At 53.6% G+C, this 22,487-nt stretch overlaps 1 protein-coding gene across 1 annotated transcript in view; it reads right to left on the minus strand.

Moving 5' to 3' along the window:
* Positions 1–22,487, minus strand: part of SPTBN4 (spectrin beta, non-erythrocytic 4) — a 70,504-nt gene that overhangs the window by 28,023 nt on the left and 19,994 nt on the right. The window contains exons 11-19 of the mRNA XM_060000831.1: positions 22,001–22,303; positions 20,624–20,774; positions 16,498–17,428; positions 15,043–15,180; positions 11,697–12,447; positions 9,733–9,935; positions 6,347–6,437; positions 2,751–2,897; positions 1,103–1,366 (exon numbers count right to left, since the gene is read on the minus strand). Coding sequence (XP_059856814.1) covers positions 1,103–1,366; positions 2,751–2,897; positions 6,347–6,437; positions 9,733–9,935; positions 11,697–12,447; positions 15,043–15,180; positions 16,498–17,428; positions 20,624–20,774; positions 22,001–22,303 — 2,979 coding nt within the window. The remainder of the gene's footprint in view (positions 1–1,102; positions 1,367–2,750; positions 2,898–6,346; positions 6,438–9,732; positions 9,936–11,696; positions 12,448–15,042; positions 15,181–16,497; positions 17,429–20,623; positions 20,775–22,000; positions 22,304–22,487) is intronic.

Genomic DNA, 22,487 nt, shown 5'->3' on the forward strand with positions numbered 1-22,487 from the left:
ACTGCTGTATTCCAGAAAAGCGCCTAGCGTGTTGACATAGGTGCTCAATAAAGATTTGCTGCATAGATAACTGAATAAATACTAATTAGTGTCATGTGCTTTTATTATCAGTCGACTTTTTTTTTTTTTTTTTTTTGCCAGACACTTTAGAAGCATAACTATGCGGGAGTGGTGAAGAGTTGAGGGACTTGGATTTGAATCCAAGCTCTGCCACTGGCTACCCTGGGCCATTAGTTCACCTCCCAGAGCCTCAGACATTGTTCCTGGGATGTAAAGGCAGGAGTTGTCACACCTTGGGAGGTGAGACGCAGCTCCTACATTCGCACCTCCAGTCAGCGCATCAAACAGTAAGATACCAAGCACCACAGGCTGCCAGGCTAGGAGCAGAGATAAAGCAGACACTGTGTCTGTTCTCTAAGAGCCGCTGTTTTGTAATGGAGACACTGGCTAGCTGTGCGTCCTTGGGCCAGGCTCTCTACCTTCCATGCCTCAGTTTCCCCGTTGGTCAAATGGGGGATAATAACAGTACCAATCTCTTAGCGTTGCTGGGAGGGGTCAGTGAGAGCTCGGCACAGAGGCTGGTGGGGGAAGCACTCCATGAATGCCGTTATTTTATTCATTTATTTATTTTGGCTGCCCGAGTGGCATGGGCATCTTAGTTCCTCCACCAGGGATCAAACCTGTGCCCCCTGCACTGGGAGCGCGGAGTCTTAACCATCGGACCGCCAGGGAAGTCCCATGAATGCTGTTATTATTCTGTGCAAAGCCAGCCCCCTACCTCTGGGCCTTGGTTTCTCCATCCAGGAAACAGGTGTCAGGGTCCTGGAAAACGCTCAGTGTGCTTGTGATCTACCTACTGCTTTTTGGCTCTAAATCTTTCCTCCCCCTTTGTACCCCCTTCCCTAGGGGTGGTGGGTGCTTCCAATAGTGGCTACTAGCTGGACTGCCTCAGTATTCCCTTTCTGTTTCCAGCTCTTCTAACACATTTGAAATAAATCCCTATCTTAAATCCCCTCTGTCTGAAATACCTCAAGTGGGATCTGACCCTGACTCTGGCCCCACTGTGTTTAGAAAGCCCCCGTCTGTGTCAGCCAGGCCGTACCTGCAGCTTCTTGAGCTGGCTGTTGACAGTGGCCAGGTCCCCACCAGGGTCCACATCTTGCAGCTGGCTTTCCATGTGAAGCAGCTTCTTGTCCAGCTCAGCGAAGCTCTGCACCAGCTGGTCGGCCTTGCTGGCCTCAAAGAGCTGCCTCGCCTTGGCCTGGGTGGTGCTCTCCAGCTCCGCCCAGCACTGCCGGATCTCACCCAGCTTCTTCCGCACCGAGGCTGCCAGCTCTGGTTTCTCCTGCATCAGTTGCTGGCCCTCCTGCCCCAGACGATGGGAGGCAGGAAATGAGGGGGAGGGAGTGGATGGTGGGGAGGGACAGAGAAATATGGGGGCAGCAGAACATAGGGAGAGACGTGGAGAGAGAGACAGAATCAAGGAGTTGGAGACACACAGAGAGACAGAGACATGATGGGTGATTGGAGAGAAAGCACCAAGCATGGGAAGAGAGATGAGGAGAGACAGACAGATAGACAGAGGTGTGGGGAGGGAGACAGACAACACAGAGGCATGAAAAGGAGACAGCGAGAGACAGATAGCCATAGAGTGGTGGATACAGAGATGTGCACAAAGTTAGAAACATCGGAAGAGGACCATAAGACAGAGAAGGGGAGCGAGAGACAGAGGTGGAAGAAAGAGACAGAGAGAACAAACCTCCATTAAACTCCAAGTCAAGGAGAGTGGCTTTGCCACGTGCCACCATTATGGGGCATCGGTGGCCATTTAAGGGTTTAAGACCCACCTGGGTCCCTCTGTTTTGAGTGAAAAGAGTGGGGGGATCCAGGGCAGCAGGTCTAGGGGCAGTTTTGGGGGTTGATGCTTAGAGCAAAAATCTGCCTGGGTCCCTCCAAGCTGAAGTCAAGCTCCAATATATGCTGGCCTAGAGCCACATATATCGTATGACGTATTAAAAAGAACAATACCATAGCAATTACAGCTCCTAGGTGCCTGGCCTTGTGTTAAGCACTTTATGTACTCAAGAGCCTACATTTCTTATTTCCTAATTTTAAAGCAGAGCATAAACAACAAGGTCCAATTGTATAGCACAGCGAACTATATTCAAAATCTTGTAATAAACCATATGAAAAATAATATGTATATGTACGTATATATGTATACACATATATATGACTGAATCACTTTGCTGTACACCAGAAACTAACACCATGTTGTAAATCAACTATACTTCAATAAAACTGGGGCTCAAAGAAGTTAACACAATTCCCCCAAGGCCCCAGAGCTGGTAACAGCATAGACAGAAGGAGAACCCACGGTTGTAGGAACCCAATGTTCACTTTAACCCCAGCTTCCCAGGGCTGCCCCAACCTGACTACCTGACTTTCTATTTTAAATGCTCCAAATGGTGTGGAGGGAAGCCTGGTAGGGGAGATTATAAGAAGGGGTGAAATATTTAACAACCATTCAGAAGAGATGTTGGCCATTTCACAGACAGGCAAACTGAGGCTCAGAGAGGTTCCGTGAATTACTCAAGGCCACAAAACTAGGAGCAGATGTGGAAGTTATCTGAACCAGTTCAGGGGTATGAGAAGAGCGGGCTGGCAGCGGAGGGTGAAGGAGGTGAGACATGGGTTCCCTGGAGGCCCCTGGCACCTGGCATGGGCAGTGGGTCCTTCTGCATACTCACCCTCTCAATCTTCTCCAGCCACTCCTTATTCTGAGCCAGCTCTGCCATGAACGCCTGATGCCGGAGCCATCTCTTATGCAGCTTGTGGCCGTCTTCCCGCGTGCTGTCTCGCGCCATCAGCATCTTCTCATGGATCCAGCCATCCAGCTGTGCAGGATGGGGGAGGGGCTCAGCCAATTCCCCACAACCTGCCATAGCCCCGCCCCCCCATCCCCTCCACAATGTCCCAGGTTCAGGGCCTAGGCTTCTAGGACTGGGGAAGGAGAGAAGGGTGGGATGGAAAAAGCTGTGCAAGTGAGGCCTTTATGGCAGGGGTGTGCAGCTTAAGCCCTTTCCTGGGGAGTAGGGGATGGATGAAAGGGTCCCCAGAATGCAACGTCTCTTAGCCCTCTGTCCTCAGGGCAGCCCTTCTCAACTCCTCATAAGCCCTAAGCCCCAAGGTAGGGTTCCTAGGCCAGTCTTCCCACCCATAGCCAAATCAGCCCTCCAAAACAAGCCCTCCAACCTAATTCAACTCACTTCCGATTCAGTCTTGCACCCCTCACCCCCAGCAATACTTAGACCCTTCAATTCAGTCTCAGCCACCTCCAATAAGGACCAATTCAAGATCTCCAACCCATTCCCAAAGGTATCAGGTGAAGCCCCATATCTAGTCCCAGACCCCCAATATGGCCAGATGAACCCCTAAAAACCCTCCCAACTAGTGCCAAGTCTAGTTCCCTCCAAACCATCCCTCCAATGTGGGGTAGACCCATCCCCTGCAACCCAGATACAGCCTCCTGAATGAGCCCACAGAACTCCCCAAATCCAGCCCTGAGGATCCAGCCCAAGACCACAGTTCACCAAAACCATGATGCATTGTGGCCCCCAACCAAAGCCAACCCCCCAAATGCAAGCATCAGGGCTACCTTCTGGCTCCCCACATGAGTCTACCCCAAATGAGATGCTACAAATCTAGCATCAGACTCTCCAGCATGGACCAGATAGAACCTCCGCAGCCAACCCCCCCTCCCAAACTAAAGCTATTTCTAGCGCCCCCACTCACCAACAAAACCGGTCATCCCAAATGCAAGCAACAGGAGTGGGCCCCTCTCGCCACCCTCAGCAGACCCGTCACAGGGCTGCTTTCTGAGCCCCCCCTCCCTCCCAATGAGACTCGTCCCTCAAGCAGGAACCTCCCCACTCATGACCAAACCTGGCACCTGGGCAGTTTGCTCCTCCCCTTTCTCCTCCCCCCTCAGTCACAAGATCCTCCTCCTCCCTCTTGGGAAAAAAAACAACAGAAAATCACGGACTCTGTTTTACAGTCATAGCCAAGGACAAATTCCCAGTCGGCCAAACCCCACTCCATGTCCCCTGAGCATGTGCTCCCCAGGGGTCCAGGACAGCATCATACTCCCTCATACATACACAGACACACACACGAGCCAGGTCAAATGCTGAATCCTCCAATGCTATCAGATTCCCGACAAGCAGGGAAGAGTTTGCCAATGGCAGCCACAGCGCATAGGGAAGGCAAAGCCCCTGAAGGAGAGGTACTCTGTCATCAAGGTAAAGCCCCCCCCAAAGTGATTGACCCCCATCACTGAGGGCAAAGCCAGAGTCCCCAACAACCCAGGAAAAAAGCTCCCAAGTGTCAGAGCCCTCCAAACCCAGAGCAAGTCCAAGACCCTCATCGCCCACGGCAGACCCACGCAAAAGTGATTCGCCCCCATCATCTAAGGCTAACGCAGATTCTGCAAGAACCAGGGAAGAATCTCTCCAAAGGCTGAGGGTCCCCCAACCCCAGGGCAAACCTCAGAGGCCCCATTACCCAGAGGAGAGGCCCCTAGAGAGGTTGGGACCCCCTTAGCCCCCAGGGCAAATCCACACTACCCCAGGAGTAGCCTTAGAAGTCCTCCCTTTCCGCTACTCTCCCTTGGGACCTGGCCCCTCAGTCTGGCCCGCAGCAGCACCGCGGACAGCTCCCGGCATCTGGGCCCCTCCCCAGGACTGGGGTCCCTGCGCCTTACCGACCCGCCCCCGCGCCGCCGGCGCCCCTCCCTCCCGCGGCGGGCGGGCGAGCACGCGCCCAAGCCCCCTCCCCCGCCCGCCTCGGCGGGGGTGCGCGTCAGCCCCCTCCCCTGGGCGCCCCCGAGACCTGAAGTGGCGGAGGCGTTGGCGGGCGGTCCCTGCAGCGGGCGGGCGGGCCTCTCGCCCCTCTACCGCGACGGCGGCGGCAGCGGCGGTGACGGCTGAGTCTCCGGCGGACGCGCGCCCCCTCCCCCGCCACCGCGCAGCGGCAGCGCGCCCGCCCGCGCGCGCCCCCTACCTGCCTACGTGCCCGCCTCTCTGCCGGGCCCCAGATGCGCGTAGAGGAGAAATCATCACCCTCCCTAAAGCATGGGAAGGGGGGTGTTCCTGCGCCATCTCAGATGATTGCTGCTTGGTCCAGAACAGTCTAACGAGAGGGGGAAGGGGCTCCTGGGACAAATCAAACGGCGGGGGGGAGAGGGGGTAGGCTGGGGCCTGGGCTACGTCAGCTATGTGAGGGGGTGAGGTGGGGTGGGAAAGGGCTCAGATTCCTGGCTACCTCAGCTATACAGGGGTAAAAAATATGGGAGTGAGCCGGAAATATCTCTTATAAGACTTCAGTCCAGAATAATCTCCAGTGGGAAGAAGGGGGACAGGGGGTTCTTGAACTCATCTCTAGTGGGCTCGAGTCCCAGACCCATCTCTAATGGACTTGAGATGGGAGGGGGTATATGGAAGCCCTTATCCATTTCATGTGTGGGGAGAACATGGGGGTTCACCATGGGGGGAATCAAATCATCTTTAATTGGGGAGATTCGAACCTGGTTCCTGAACCATCTTTGGTTGGGGGAAACTTAAGTACTGTATCATCGCGGAGGGGGTACGAATTATCCTGAGTCAGGTACATAGATGAGACCAGGACCATCTCTGTTTGGGTTTAGGAAAATGTTTACTGGGCCATCTCTCATGGGGCCATCTCTTATGTGGTCAGGGTGCAGAATAGTTTCTATGGAATGCAGGGTAAGGAGAGAAAGGCAGCATATCTCCTGGGCTTCTCTAATGGAGAAGGGGACCTGGACCACCTCTGATTTGGGTTGGTCCTAATGGTTGTGTAGTTCATCTCTAAGGAGGCAGAGCTTGATTCCTGGACACTGTTAAAGGGGCGAAGGCTTGGTCGGGGACTGTCTCTGACCGAAGCTTTGCTCTGGGCTTCTGGTCCACCCACGGCTCCCCCCACCCCTCTCCTGTCTCCCGTCCCTCTCTCCCCATCAGAGAGCTGCTCACGAACCTCCGGCGGGGAAAGGTGAGATCAGCGCGCGTCCCCGCGGGACCTGTGGGCGCGGACGCGCGCCGTTGCCAGGGGCACCCAAGGCCCCTCCCTCCTTCCCCAGCGCGTGGGTGGAGGAGCCTTGGGGAGCATGCGCACTGAGGCCAGGATCCGCACGCCTCCTGGCGGCGCGAAGTGAACTTCGCTCCGCGACCCACTTAGACGGGGCGCCCCCTCCCCCACTGCGCCTCGGTGCTGGAGCACTTCCCTGTCTAGGAAGGAAGTCCCTGTGCCCCAGCACAGCTGGAGTTCCTACCTCGTGGCAGTCTCGGAGGAAGTGCTGCAGCCCAAGTTGGTCGTGTAGCTTCTGCATCCATTGGTGGGCCCGTAGTTGGTTTTCTTGGCTCCTGGGGGTGGAGAGATAGGAATTGGGGGAAGCCTGTGTCTGGGGGCGCTGGCAGTAGGGCTGTGAGGGCGTCAGGCTTGTCAGGGCTAGGAACCTGGGGCATATGTACAAGTGAGGAAGAGGAGAGAGCAAGGTAGGGATGGGAGTAAAGGCAAAGAAACATCAGTGGGGGCAAAGCCAGGGACAGAGCTGGGGGAGGAAGAGAGAGGAGGGAGGGAGAGGAAGGCGGGGTGGGGGGAGAGAGAGAATGGGAGAGAGAGGGACAGAGACAGACAGATACCTGAAAAGAAAGAAATACCCTTAGAGAGACACAATCCCATAGAGAGAGATAACAGACCTACAGAGTAAGAGATACCGAGAGAGATAAAAACTTAGAGAATGAGAGACACCTAGGGAGAAAGAGAGATTAGGAGGGAGAGATAGATTGACGGGGGGGGGTGGGGGGGTATGCAAAGGCTTAGAGAGATAAACAGGAACACATACAGGCACAAGACCAGAGATAAAGAGAAACAAAGACTTAAAGAGGGAATGATTGACAGAGACTTGGACGAAAGACAGACAAAGAAAGAGACCCAGAGATAGAGAAAATAGGAAAACACGAGGGAAGAAATGAAGCAAGGGTAGTGCCAGAGACAGAGAAAGAGACAGAGAAGAGAGCAGTAGACAGAAAGCAGAGGGAAGGAAAGTGACAGAGAGGGTCAGGGGAGGGACAGCCCAAAAAGGGACAGGAAGAGAAGTGGCCGGATGCCCCCAGTAAAAGACACAGCCAGACAGACAGAAGGCTGCAACAGAGTTGGAGAGAGGGATGAGAGCAGGGCATGGATGGATGCAGCCGGAGCCACACGGAGGCAAGGAGGGGCGGGCCCTTGGCCTAAGTGAACTGGCTGGGCTGGACCCAGGCCCGACCACCCCGGAGCCAGCAAGCACCACAGCCCCAGGCAGTCTGGCCTCCTGCCCACAGTGCAGGGCAAAGTGCCCAAGAGGCCTGGTGGAGACGGCTGAGGGGGTCCCTCTTTGCTGTGCCTTGAACAAGCAACTCCCAGCTCAGGGCCTTGGCACTGGCTGTTTCCTCTGCCTGGAACGGTCTTCCCCCCAAAGTGTACTCAAATGTCACGTTCTTAGCAAGACCCCTCCTGATCACTCCCCAACACTTTCTGGCTTTCTTTCCTTCTTTAACTTTCTCCTTTGCACTTAACACTATCTAACACACTGCATATGTTACAGATTTCTCTTGTCTGTCTCTCCCCCCAGGACGTCATTCCATGAGGGCAGGAATTTTTTGTCTGTTTTGCTCACACCTGTATCCCCAATGCCTAGGAAAAGGAGCTGGCACACAGTAGGTACTCAATACATATTTTATGAATGAAAGAAAGCAAGAGAGACAGAGAGGCAGAAAAAAAGAGAGATGAAGGTATAGGTAGAAAAAACAAGGAGAGACAGACAAGGAAACAGAGATACATAGTTGTACAGGGAGATGGAGGCAAAGAGATGGAGTGTGTGGGAGAGAGTTACGGAGAGAACCAAGGGCAGAGCTGGATGGAAGGGCCAGAGACAAGCAAAATATGTACTCCGTCCTGCCAAGACTCAGCTCAGGAACCAGGAAATAGGAAATGCCTCTGAAATTGAACCAGACTCAATCCCTCCAGGCCTTCAGCAGCCAACTTGTCAAGCATCAGTCCTAGGGATGAGGAAAATCCCTTGTTTCCGGGAGGGTGAGAAAAGAGCTGTGACCTCTGGCAAGTCTGTTGCCCTCTCTGAGCCTCACATGCCAAGATGCAACAGTGCCCTGCACGCAGGGCTGGGCCAGGTTCCAGGCGAGGTGAGGCTCGTGGAGAGGGAAGTGACTTGCTCTGAATCTACAGGTTGAGAGGCAGAGCTGGGACTAGGACCTGGCCCTGTTTGACCCCAGGGCTCCCACGGCCCCCTGCATCTCTCCCATCCTGGCCCTGACCATCCTGGGCCATCCTTGTCAGACAGCATGTGAGCTCTATGAGGGCAGGAATCGTGTTCTGTCCTGGTCACCCAGGATGCGCGCCCAGCATTGCCCCACACAGGGCCTGGAACACAGCGTGGACTCAGTACTTGTTTAATTGGCTGAAGAATAAATGAATAGGGACTTCCCTGGTGGTCCAGTGGCTAAGACTCTGTGCTCCCAATGCAGGGGGGCTCGGGTTCGATCCCTGGTCAGGGAACTAGACCCCGCATGCCGCAGCTAAAGATCCCACACACGGCAACGAAGCTCCCACGTGCTGCAACTACGACCACAGCCAAATAAATTTTTTAAAAGAATAAATGAATAAACAATAGAATGAAAGGAGCCATTAATGACTGCAAAGGAATGAAGGCGTGACTCAGAAGAACAGCTCTCCAGGCTCCTCCTCCCCATTCTGCAGAGCCCGGCAGACAGCAGACACTCAAGAAATGCTGGGTAAAAGAAGGAAGGGGCCAGGCCTGGAGCGGAGGATGCTAGATCATGAATTTCCATCCTCAGGATGAGAATCTCCATAAAAGTTTTCCTTTAGGAAACTCCAACCTTGTCCCAAATGAATTTAGGGAAAAAAGTCGCCGGAGACTGAAAAGCCAAGGGGCTGGGGCCTCGGGGCTGTGGACGGTGGTGGAGGGACCGGGTATGATTTCCATCATGAGACAGAAGATGCAGCAGCATTGGGCTCTCTTCCTGCCTCGCTCATGCCAGAGAGGAGAAAGCTGGGGTCACCAGTACGGGCAGAAACAGCAACAATGATGGACAGAAAGAAGTGGGGCTGAAGGGAATCCTCTAAAGGACTCTGCTTGTGGGCTGGGGTTTGTTTTGTGTTTTTTTGCGGCGGGGTGGGGTTGCTGTTTTGTTCAGGGCTTAGACCAGTGCCTGGCACACAGTAGATGTTAACATTTTAACAACCAGTCCGGCTATCCCAGGCTGAGGGCAGGCTTGGGAGAGAAACTTTTCATTTTTGCAGCTTTTGGGTTATCGACCACAAGTTACCTTTTCACAGATCATCAATTTAAATCGAATCTAAAGCAATATGGAATTAAATAGAAATCAAAGACACAGAGAGGGAATTCCCTGGAGGTCCAGTGGTTCGGACGCCATGCTTCCATTGCAGGGGGCATGGGTTCGATCTCTGGTCGGGGAACTAAGATCCCGCAAGCCGCACGGCACGGCCAAGGAAAAAAAAAAAAGAGAGAGAGAGACAGAAGAGCAGAAATGTGATGGAAAGAAAGGGAATCCTGGCCTCCTTGCCCCTCCCCTGTGCCGAGATCCCACCCCCTGTGCCCCTGGGGTCTGAGGGACCTACTTCTCCAGCAGCCGAGTCACGGCCTCCTGGGCCTGCTCCCCGTAGGCGTTGCCCTGTCTCAGCAGGCTCTCAGCAGCCTGCATGGCCACCTGCATCTTCTGCTGGTTCAGCTCCATCGTGGTGAGAAAATCCCGGTGCCATTTCAGTGCCTCCTCCACCGACTCCACGGTGCCCGGCAGGTCCAGACCCGACAGTGCCATCTCCTGGAATGGGGGAGGGGTAATGCTCCCTTTAGCCCTGCTTCATTCCAGGACCAGGGAGAGGCTGCCAGCCTGCCTTGCCACCACTTTCCTCTCCCCTGCTCACTGTTCTAGCATTGAACACGCCAGGCATGGTCCCACTTCAGATCCTTTTCCCATGCTGGTCCCTCCAGATAGCCCCCACGGCTGGCTCTTTCACTTTCTTCAGGTCTCTGACCATCTGTTTAAAATAGCATCCTCCTCCCCCAGCCATATCCCTTTATCCTGCTTTATTATTTTTCATAGCATATACCTGACACGATATTATATATGCTATTACTTGTTTATCATCTCCTCCCCCACATATATACACACACACTAGAATGCCAGCCACACGAGGGTGGGATTTTGTGTTTTGTTTCCTCTGGCCTCCGCCGCAGAACAGTGCCTGGCACAGAGGAGGCACTCAGAAAATATTTGGTTAATTGATGAAGACTGACCTGGCTCCTGTGTGACTTCAAGGAAGTTCTTTCCCTCTCTGGGGTTAGTTTTCTAACTGGTAAAATGGGTGGATCAGAAAGGGTCTCTCAAGGCCACCTCAGCTCCAATGTTTAGTAACCTCATGATTCCAGGGGCCCCCTGTCTGTTTCTCCAGGTAATGCTCTAACTGGGTCAGCTTTCTCTAGATAACCAGCACAGGTAGTCATGCTTTCTAAAATGACCCCTAGGGACTTCCCTGGTGGCCCAGTGGTAAAGAATCCACCTTACAATGCAGGGGACACAGGTTCGATCCCTGCTCAAGGAACTGGGATCCCACATGCCATGGGGCAACTAAGCCCGCGTGCCACAACTGCTGAGCTCACGCGCCTCAACTAGAGAGACCGTGTGCCACGAACTACAGAGCCCACGCGCTCTGGAACCCGCGCACCACAACTAGAGAGAAGCCCACACCACAGCGAAAAGTCCCACATCCCACGGGCCGCAACTAAGACCCGATGCAGCCAAATAAATAAATAAAATGATCGCTAAAGGCTGGTACCTACTCTTGGACAATCTGAAAACTGGGTGTTCCATCCTGTCCAAATTCTCAAATTTGGTTCCCATCCCAGAAAGTTCCCCCAAATGGATCAGCTGTTCCCAGATAACCACAGCACTTGATTCCTCAAGCCATAAAGGCAGTTACCCTCTCCAGAGACTCTGCAAATTGCCATTCGCAATAAGAAGATAATCTGCTAATTTAGGCCCCCAGAACCACTTAATCCACCACCATTTACTGACCCCAATAATCTCTCAGCCTGAATTCCCTCTACCATAATCTTCATCCTCTGTTATCCACCCCAAGGTCTTCTTTAAACCCCATTGACCATCACCAATCAACCTCATACTCTTATTTCCTTCCAGACAATCCACGAACCCAAGAAGCCACTCCAATGAACACCCAAATGCATTACTTACTCAGAATAGTCCACAAACTGTTAATCACCTAAAATAAGACGCCACCCCACACATCAGAATCCTCAAATTCTGTTACACACCCGCCCACACATGTTCACACCGGATGCTTCACAAACCCAGCCATCCGTACCAGATACCTGCCACACACACACACACACACACACACGCACACACACACACACACACACACACACACACACACACAGCCGCTGACAGCAGATAAGCCACGAAGCCAGTGGTCCCCGCAAACACACTCCTCCATACATTTCCTTGTCCCCGAAATCCCCCGCGGCCTCAGACCCCCGCCCTCGTCAACCCGGAAGCGGGCACCTGGTTGCGCAGCACCGCCCACGCCTGGCGTAGGTCGCGCAGAAAGAGCTGGTAGACGTGCGCCTGGACCAGCGCCTCCCTGCGCGCCTCCCACAAGCCAAGCAGCTTGTGCCAACCAAGTTCGAGGTGCGGCAGCCACTCGTCGAGTGCCAGGCCCGGACCCAGCTCGGTGCCGTCGCCCGCCAGCAGTGCCTCGCTGGCCGCCACGATGCGCGCGTAGTCCTCCTCGCGCTGGTCCACTTCTTCCTTGAGGGCGGCGTGGCGCGCCAGCAGCGCGTCCGCCTCTTCCAGGCTGCCGGGCAGGGGCCCCTCGCCGCCGCCCGCCGTCTCCTGGGCGCGCACCAGCCAGTCCAGAAAAGCGTCCAGATCATGCAGGAAGCGCTGTAGGCGCCCGGCCGCCGCCACCGCCTCGCCACAGGCCTGAGCTGCGCTAGCCAACGCGCCCCACTCGGCGCCCAGTTCCTCGGCACCCTGATGCAGCCGCGCAGCCTGAGCCGGGAAGCGCACAGCCAGCAGGGCCGCCTCCTCCTGGAGGGCCGCCTGGCGCGGCTCTAGCGCTTGCAGAGCAGCTTCCAGGCCGCTGAGGCGCCACTGCAAGGCGCCGCCCGCACGGGGCGCGCTCTCCACAGCCCTCCGCTTCTCGCGCACCTGGGCGCGCACCTCCGCCACCTCCAGCAGGTGGTTCTCCACCAGCAGCACCGCGTTCACCTCCTCTTTGCGTTGTTCCGCCAGCTCCACGATGCGGTTCCACCTGCCCAGGGGAAGCAGGGCGGCTTAAGGAGGACGGAGACCCCTCTTGGGTGTGGAGGGCCCATCGACCCTAGGTAGAACCCAGCCACTGTGTGACCTTAGAATGTCATCTTATCTCACCGAGCCCCAGTTTCTGTCTGTGTAAAATGGACTCTGCCAGGTACATTTGCTTAGAACAGCGGTTCTCAAAACGTAATCTAAGCAAGGGCAAAACTATCTTCATCAAAATTCTAAGATGCTATTTGCCTTTTCACTTTCATTCTGTCCCGAGTGTACAGTGGAGTTTTCCAGAGGCTGCAGGACAGAGACTGAGTGCAGAAGCAGACCTGAGAACTCAGCTGCCTTCTCTTAAGCCAGACATTGAACAGATGTGCAAAAACGCAAAACAATGCCATCCTTCTCGCTACATTTTTTTTTGTTTTGAAAGGTTTTTTTTTTCATTAAAACATGTTAGCTATGTTAACAGACTAAGTTTATTATTGTTATTTTTAACGACGTAATATTTTTAAATTACTCAGTATTAATTTCTAATGTAGTAAATATTGATAGCTATAACCCACTAAAACAAGCTCTTTGGGGTCCTTAATAGTTTTTAAGAGTGCAAAGTGTTCTGAAACCAAAGAGTGTGGGAACTGCTGGCTTATGCCATCAGATAATACGTTGGATGCAATGAATAGTTACTGAGCATGTACTATAAGCCAGGTGCTAAGGCAAACCTGTTTTATTCCAAAATAAATAAATGGGGAAAATTACGCATTGCCCTGTGCCTTCAGGCAAGAGATGATATTTCTCTGGGCCTCAGTTTCCTTTGATAGGCAGTGTATGGTCCAGTTTATAAGCACAGAATCCGAGCCAGACTGCCTGGCTGTGTCAGGCTCAAAGTCAAATCTGAGCTATGTACCCTTCGGTTAGTAACCTTCTCTGTGCCTCAGTTTCCCCACCAGTAAAATGGACATAGCACAGTACCTACCTCATAGGGGTGTTGTGAGAGTCCAAGGAGTTATGGTTTGTGAAGTGCTTAAAACAGTACCTGTTAGCTACTATTATTGAGTGGGGGTAATAGTCCCCACTCTTGATATGGGGACTTGATATGGTCCCGAAGACCATATCAGGGCCTTTGCCTTGGCTGTGCTCCCTGCCTGGAATGCTCTGTACCCTCCCTCCCCTCCCCCATATGTACTCTTCCTGTGGATGGATCCTTCTCGTTCCCCCCACCCCTTTTTTTTAAGCTCTGCCCTCACCATCCTGAAATCCTTTTCTCAGCCAGCCCCCAGGGAGGTGGCCCCAAAGCAGGCTGCCCTCCCTTCTCAGGGAAGCTGAAGAAAAAGGGCTTCCCGCAGGTCCACCCGAGCCCCCCGGGTCCCTCACCTGGAGGACCCACCTGATGGGGGGACCTTCCTTGGCTGCCTTCTCATCCCCTTTGAGGGCCCAGCTCAAAATGTTATGGCTGACCACAAGATCTAAAATCACCCCCAAGCTCCAGTTATGCCCTACCAGGTCACCTATTTCCTGCATAAATCCTTCAAACTCTCTAAATATCTTGTTCATGTATTAGTCTATTTGTGAACTCTCTGTCACCTCTAGCATGGACACACCATAAGGGCAGAAATTAGGACTCTGAAATCAGAAGGACTCAAGTTCAAGTTCTGCTCTGGCCAGATTTGCCATGTGAACTTGGGCAAATCATTTCCATCTCTGATCCCGTTTCCTTATTTGGAGAATGGGGATAATTATGTCCCCTTCATTGGGTGTTTTTAATGAGTTCATGTGGCTGAACCACTTAGCACATCCTCTCACTAAACGCCGTAAATCACTATTGCTGTCATTGTCTTTTTAGGCCCTGGTGCCCTGGGATTGTTGAGTCTACAGAGACTAGGAAATCACTGGATATTGGGATCTTCCAGCACAGCAGTGAAGGGCACAGTCTTTGGAGTCAGACAAATCCAGGCTTGATCCCCATAACTTGCCATGTGACCTCAGGCCACCTTCACCTCTCTGAGCCCCCATTTCCTCCTCTCTCACGTGGGTAATTTACACCCCACAGAATTGCTGGAAGACTGAATATATAAATATGATCAAGAGCCCCAGTTCTGGATTCAGGCAGAACTGGGTTTGACTCCTACTTACTAGACCGAGTAAGCTTGAATAAGGATTTCACCTCTCTGGGTCTGTGTCTTTATCCATAAACCCTACCTTGCAAGAACTACTGGCAGTGTTCTAGCAGGAAAGATTTAAGTTGTTGCTATTCTTAAAGAGCTCTGAATTCTGGAAACTTTACTAGGAAATTGGGATATGGGGAGATAAAACAAAAGTACTTGGAAAATTTCCTAGCAGATAGTGGATACTCAATAAATCATTTCTGAACAAGTAAGTTAATATCCCATTAAAATGTATTGTGTCCTCATTTTACTACATCACCACTAACAATGGGTATTTTAATTTTTTTCAAGATTTTGCTAATTTACTAGATGGCCCTTATCATCTCAGGGATTTGAAAGTGCACGTTCTTGATTTCTACAGTTGGTGAATGAGGAAAAGAATGATGGGAAGAACTGGTGTGGGATACCTAGAACTTCCAGCCCCAGGCCTCACCTACCTGCTGTTGAGGTGGTCCTGGCAGGAGCGCACCTCCTCTGAGCTGGGGTGGCCTCCTTCCACCAGTTCCTGAACTGTGCGGTTCACATCCAGGACACGGCCCATCAGACTGCTCATCTCCTGGTCCAGACTCTCAAATCTGTGGAAGAAGGATGGACGTGCTCAGAGAGGCCTGGACCCTGGGGCCCTGTTCACTGGGTTTTGGGAAGATGCCTTCCCCTGGTTCTTCTCTTAACTCTCCAACCTCACCTCCTTAGGCTCCTTTGCTGGCTTCTCTTCTTCTACCTGCCACTTAAATGTTAGATTCCTCAGGGCTCTGTTCTGGGCCCTCTGAGCTTTCCCTCACATCCTGCCTGGCCCATCTCACCCACTCCCACAGTCCTTGCCCCTGAACCCATCACTCACACATCTGTCTCCAGCTTCAACCTCATTCCTTTTGAACCTGTCTCCAACATTAAAGCCTGCTGTGCATCTCCTCCAGGGTCCTCACTGTACTCAAACTAGCTTCAACATCTCCCCCAATTTGTTCTTCTTCTGGGTCTCCATCTCAGGGACAGCCCCCGACCCCATTCCCTGGGCTCTGTTTTTGACAAACACTCCCCCCAAGCCTGTCTGCCCCCATGGCCTGTCTACTTGGGCTCCAGCCCTGGTCCAGTCCTGTCCTCTCCTACCTGAATCCTCACCCCAGCTGCCTCTCTGGGCTCCCAGCCACCACTCTCACCCCCTCCAACCTACCCTCCACATGGCAGCCAGGGAAATCTGTTTTAAGCTGGCCATGGTCCTCCCTTGTTTAAAACAATGCCCAAGGCTGTGGCTTGGGTAACTGGGGGCACAGTAACAGCAGGGACCAGGCCTGGGTTTCCAGGAATGCTCAGCCCAAGACCTGGAACAGGGCAGGAGCTCAATAAGTACCCACTGAATGAGTGGATGGGTGAACATGCTCAGAGAGAGAGGTGCAGAGGGTTCATCCACTATTTTAACAACCCGTTTCTAAATCTGCCAACAGACAAATCAGTATCTAATGTGTCACATGGTGGTAACTGCTGTGAAGAAATGTGAAGTGGGGTGAGGGAAGAGAAAGTGACAAGGGTCAGAACAATTTTATAGCTAGGGAGGTAACATCTATGCAAGGGCAGTAGGAGTCACAGGGAGAGGGGTCAGGCTGGGACACCCCTGGAGGAGCTCAGGTTAATTTCGTGCCAGGTGACTGTAAGCCTCATAGTAATAATAGCAGCCGCTCATGGAATGCTCCCTGGACCCAGGCATTTGCTAAGTAGTTTGCACATACTAAGTCATTTATTGTTCTCCAGTAGCCTGTGAGGTTGGGACTAATATCATTCCCATTTTACTGGAACCACCGGTTCCTGGTGAGTGGACACGGGAACTGTTGAACCAAGGAAGGCGAGACTGTGTGCGTGAGGAAGGGGACCGGGGAATCCCACCAGTGCGCGCTCACCGGTGCTGCACCACCTCGACGTCGTCGAGTGAATCGGGCACACGCATGGCGAGCAGCCACTGTTCCTTCTCACCGATCCACAGCTCGCACGCGTGCACCTCGCCGAACATGCGGTAGACAGCGAGGGCATCCCGCAGCCACTGGCGCCGCAGAGCAGCCACCTCGGTCACCTCGGAGAACAGCTGCTCGGCCTCCACCACGCGCACCTGCAGTGCCACCACCAGTGGCCCGGCGCCGCTGGCGCCCCCCAGTGTCGCCAGCTGACGACGCAGGCCGCCCACGGGCCCGCGATGCGCCTCCACCTCGCCGGTGAGCGCGCGGTGCTGGCGGGCCAGGCGGCGGCTGGATGCTTCGTCGTGGCCGAAGTCGCCCGCGGCTGCTAGGCGGTAGGCGTCGCGGAGCCAGTCCAGGAGCCCGTCGAGGTCAGCACCGAACTGGTGCAGCGCCCGCGCCTCCAGCAGCCGCCGCTCGCGCCGCGCCGCCGCCTCTTCCAGCCGCTGCCAGCGCCGCCGCGCGCTCGCCGCGCGCTCCGCCAGGCCCGCCAGGTGCACCGTCTCGGCGCCCGGGCCCACGGTGCCACCGGCCGCGGCCAGCTCCTCGCCGCGCCGCAGGGCCTGCTGCAGCAGCACCCGCCGCCCGCCCACCTCGCCCTGCAGGATCTTGTGCTGAGCCAGGAGGCGCGCGGTGCTGTACAGGTCGTGGGCGCCGTCCGCCGCTCCCGCCGCGCCGCCGCCGCCAGCCGCCTCTAGGAGGCGCTCCTTGTCGCGGGCCCAGCTCTCGGCCTCCTCCAGCTCCTGCAGCAGCGCCCACAGGCTGCGCGAGGCCTCCAGTTCCGCGCGGCGCCCAGCCGCCTGCTCCTGCAGCTCCGCCAGACAGCCGTGTACGTGGTTCACGCGGTTGCAGATGACCTGCGGATCGCAGGGCTGGTAACCTGGACCAGGAAAAGGGGCAGATCCCGGGTTGGGCACGGGCCAGGGGGCGTCCAAGAGAGGGTGGTACAAGGCTACCTGCCTAGTCCTTGGCCCGACTTCATCAGATGCCAGGTTACACCTCCCCTCCTCCAGGCAGCTTTCCCTGACACCCCAAATCTGGAGCAGGCGCCTTCTCTGGCTCTCCCAGGCTTCTCTGCTTCCCATCCCAGCCCGGACCACTCTGCCTGTGACTCCTTCACCTAGCTCTGAACCCTCTGGGCCGTCACTGACAGTCTGTCTCCCCTACTGGATTGGGAGCCCCGTAAGGACAGGGCCAGGGACTGTCTCCAGCACACCATGTCCCCACCACTGCCCAGCACAGGGTGGAGCCCAGAGCAGTCACCTAGTGAAAACGGTGACTTATTGATTGAATGATGAATGGAAACAGAGATTCAGAGAATCCTAGAATGTGTATATTTTAGTGTAAATATACAGTGTTTTCCCTTCAGAAATGGACCCGATGAAACTTCTCTACTCTTAAGCTATGCTTCTGGGTTCCCTCTCTCATCCTCTGTTACCTTATCTATTAACCCAGTGATGACCTAAACTCCTTTTTTGTCTTCAAATATTTCACCTTCCTCCTGGACCTCTGGTTTGTGACTGAGAACTGTGAGATTAACTTAATGGGTTGCAGCCAGCATTTCTTTAATGAAATGGAATAGAATGAATAGAAAATATCAGAGGTAAGGGGAGAAGCATTGTTTTATAAAGGCTTGGTGTCTCTGTGTGTCTGTGTGTGTGTGTGTCTGCACGTGTGCCTGTGAACTCTGGGTCATGCGGTAAATGTATTTCTTACTGGGTCAAAAAAGTATGAGAGGGGCTTCCCTGGTGGTGCAGTGGTTGAGAGTCTGCCTGCCGATGCAGGGGACACGGGTTCGTGCCCCGGTCCGGGAGGATCCCACATGCCGCGGAGCGGCTGGGCCCGCGAGCCATGGCCGCTGAGCCTGTGTGTCCGGAGCCTGTGCTCTGCAATGGGAGAGGCCACGTCAGTAAGAGGCCCGCGTACCACAAAAAAAAAACCAAAAAAAACCAGTATGAGAGACACTGCCCTAGATGGCCTGTGGGATTTCTGCATTTGTGGACATTCACTGAAATTGACCCAAATACGGAGGCATCCAACTGAATAATAAACATCAGCAGTATCCATGTATCTGGCCCTTACTCTGACACACTGTCATTTAATTCTCCCAACCATTCTATGAGGCCAGCATCCTCCTTAGCTCCATCTTGCAGGTGAAGAAACTCACACCCAGGGAGGGAAGCTACTTGCCCAGGATCAGCTAAGAACTGGTCAAGCAGGACGCCACACTCTGGACCACTTATCAGACAGCGCTGCCTCCCGTCACCATGACAACACACACCCCACACTAGCCTCTCTGCTGTTTCCACGGTGCTGCTGGTGCATTGTCACCAGGCACCGAGACCTCACAAGGAAAAGACCGAGGGAGCTTCCTTGACAAACATCCGTAAGAATGAGGATGAAGAGTGAAGGTGAAGGAGAGGGTCCCGACAGTGTCTCGTGGGGTCATGAGGTTGGTGATGGGCTGAGTTAGGATGGGGATGTCCGCACTGGGGCTTGGAAGGAGACCTCAACATCTGCTCTTAGGACATGACCCAGTCCATGAGGGTGAGAAACCCCTGACCATCCTGCAAGCTGGGCAGTGTCTTCCTTTCCTAACAATGCTCCGGGATTCCCAAGGGCCATGGCTCCAGATAAAGGAGTGAGACAGACCAGCCTCCATGCCCTCTCTCTGATCAGCTCTGCGGCTCTGGGCCTCAGTTTCCTCATCAGTGAGAAAGAAAAAAGCAGCCCTGATGCTGTCAGCATTCATACACAGTTGCACAGGACACAACGTCAGACAAGACCACTTTGCAATAGGGATGGAGCAGGACGAAGAAAAGACCGTTCCACAATCACATCTGAGAGCACCCAAAACAAAGTCACTGTGCAAACCACAAAAACGGCCACCCCCCTGCCCGCCCCCTCACCTGGCCAAGGTGAACCGCTCCTGCCAATCCTGTTCCTCCCACTACCCGGATAAAAATGATTAAGATGCGCAATCATCTGATTACCCCCACTTCCTGACAGCATCCAATCTGCAGCAAAACACACTATGTTAAGTCATCCCAGATCACCTAACACAAGCCCACATCCTATAACAAGCCCGTCTTAACATCCTCTTACTAAGATGCCCCATGGTTCCCCTGGTGTGTGCAAAGAACCAAAAAACCCAGCTTGGTTTGACTACAGCAGGGTTCCTGGTGGTCTTTGGCTGGAGGGCGTTGACATCAGTAAAATGAGAACGTTTTTAGAGCCAGTCTGGGTTTCGCCTATCAGCATCCAGTCCCTGCTTCTGCTAACGGCGCCCCACCCCGCTCCTTCTCAGTTCATGTCTTTGGAGGGAGCTGACCCCACTCTTGGCTCTGGGAGGGCATGTCACATAGATGTGGCCAATTAGATCACTGGATAGCCTGGGGCCATAATGCTTGACTGAGTGATGGGAACGGGACCCACAGTGGGCTAATGAAAACTTTCCTTGGACCTTTTGCCATAATATTGAGAGAAAGGGGCCTGTCTCTTGCTGGGTCTGTGAAGCTGCTGGATGATTCCAGATTTACACCACCAGGGGAGGGACAGCCCAATAGTGACACAAACATAAAGACTGGAGTCAGAAACAGATGGAGTCTTAAAAGCATCACTGAACTATCCCTGGATCCAGCCATACCTGAAGCAACACTCATCCTTTCCTGCACATTTAGTTACATCAGCCAGTACATTCCCCTTTCCTCCTTAAGTGAATTAAATTGAGTTTCTATCACTTGATGCTAAACAGGCCTTGACAATAATTACCTTACCCAGTCTTTTTATGGTATTCACTGAGATCGGCTGTGAAAGGCTTAGCACATAACAAGTGCTCAAGAAACGTGAACTATTACTGCAGAATCTCAAAGCAGGAAGAAGTCATGTGGTCCAACCTCTCACTCGAGGCACTAATTTCCCATGTGATATCCCTGATGGAGTGTGATCCTAGTTGGTGCTTGGATGCCTCCAAAGATGGGGAGCTCACTCCTTCATTCTGTCTCTCAGGAGACATTCTGCTTCTATTAGCACCAGCCCTGAAAGTCTCCACCTCAATCCCCAACCTCAGACTCACCCTGAAGCTGGGAGAAACGCAGGGCAGCAGCATTGAGCGCCTCCACCCGCTCACTCTGGGCCGAGATGTCCCCCTCCAGCAGTCCATGCTTCTGCAACAGGTCCTCTGCCTCCACCAGGTGCTGCCCACACTCCCGGGACAGCAGCTGAGCCTACAAGTAGGGGCAGCCCTGAGTATATTTTTGGCATTGGCCCTTAGGCCACTCGCGCCCCCCGCCCCGCCTTCACCCATGCCAGCCCTCTGCTTCTCTACTCCATCACTTGAACTCTGATCTGTCTCAGTCTCCATGTATCTGTCATCATCTCTCTCCATCTCTGTCTCTCTGGATGTTCCATCTCTCATCGTCTCCACAATTCTGGGCTCTGTCTATGTCACTGTGTCTCCCTCTCTACGCCTCCATCTCCCCCTTCTTCTGTCTCTCTTTGCCGTCCCCCCTTTCTCATTTACACTTCTGTCTCCATCTCGACCTCTATCTCTTTCTTTCCATGTCTCTCCCTCTTTTTAAAAAAAATACTGGGACTTCCCTGGTGGTCCAGTGATAAAGAATCCACCTTCCAATGCAGGGGACGCAGGTTTGATCCCTGGTCAGGGAACTAAGATCCTACATGCCGCGGGGCAACTAAGCCCATGCGCCACAACTACTGAGCTCGCACATCTCAACTAAGACCCGACGCAGCCAAAAATAATTAATTAATCTTTAAAAAAATTTTATTTATTTATTTGGCTGTGCTGGGTCTTAGGTGTGGCATGCGGGATCTTCCGTTGCAGCATGTGGAATCTAGTTCCCTGACCAGGGATCGAACCTGGGCCCCCTGCATTGGGAGCGTGGAGTCTTACCCACTGGACCGCCAGGGAAGTCCCTCCATGTCTCTCTTCGTGTCTGTACTTCTCTCTGTCTCTTTGCTTCCATCCTTCTTATCTCCATCTTGCTCTGTATCTGTCTTTCTATCTCCAGTAGGTCTCTCTCTTTCTCACATGGATTCCATCTTCCTATGTGTCTTTCTCTGTAGCCATTTAGATTTCTGTTGCTACCTTTGGGTCTTCTTCTCCAGCTCTCTCTCTTTCTTTCTCTGATTTCTCTTTCTCTCAAATTGTCGCGATCTTCCTCCGACTTAATCTCTCTGCCTCTGTCTGTCCCTGACTCGCTCTGTCTCCATATTACTGTGTATTTTTATCTATTTCTCCAGATATTTTTCTCTCTTTCTCACATTTTCTTTTTCTGCCTCTCTGTCTCTCTCTGTATCTTTCACTCTTTCTTTACATCTTTCTGTCTCTCTCCCCTTCCCTCTCCATCTTTGACAACCCTTTCAGTGTATATACCCTTTCCTCCCCTCCTGGCATGCCACTCCCATCATTGGCCCCCGATCTGGCCCCTACCTGCATCTCCTCCATCCAGTCCACCATGTACACCATCTCCTGGAAGACTTTCTGCAGGGCCAGGTTCTGCTCGAGCCGTGTCCTCCGGGCACCTACCAGCCCAGTCAGCAGGGCCCACTGCCGCAGGACACTGTCACGCCGGGCTGCCACTCGGCGGGCGTCATAGTAGCCTTCAATCGCCAATGCCTGGGCCAGCTCGGCCACGCCCTGCACCCGCTCCTCATAGGCTGCAATGTCTGCCTCAATCGCTTCGTGCTTCTTCATGGCTGCCTCCACTGCTGGCAGCTCATACCCAAAGTTGTCCTGGGGCAGGGCAGGCCACACACACTCATCCACGTTGCCTCAGCAGTCAACCTGTTACCTTGAGCCTGTGTGACCCTGGAAACTCCCCCACCGGCTCCTGTTACCCTGGAGACCAGCCCCACCACCCCAAGTTGCCCTGGAGACCAGCTCCACCCTTCCCTGTTACCCTAGAGACAAGCCCCAC

The sequence above is a fragment of the Delphinus delphis genome, chromosome 20, assembly GCF_949987515.2.
Source record: "Delphinus delphis chromosome 20, mDelDel1.2, whole genome shotgun sequence".
NCBI classification, from domain to species: domain Eukaryota; kingdom Metazoa; phylum Chordata; class Mammalia; order Artiodactyla; family Delphinidae; genus Delphinus; species Delphinus delphis.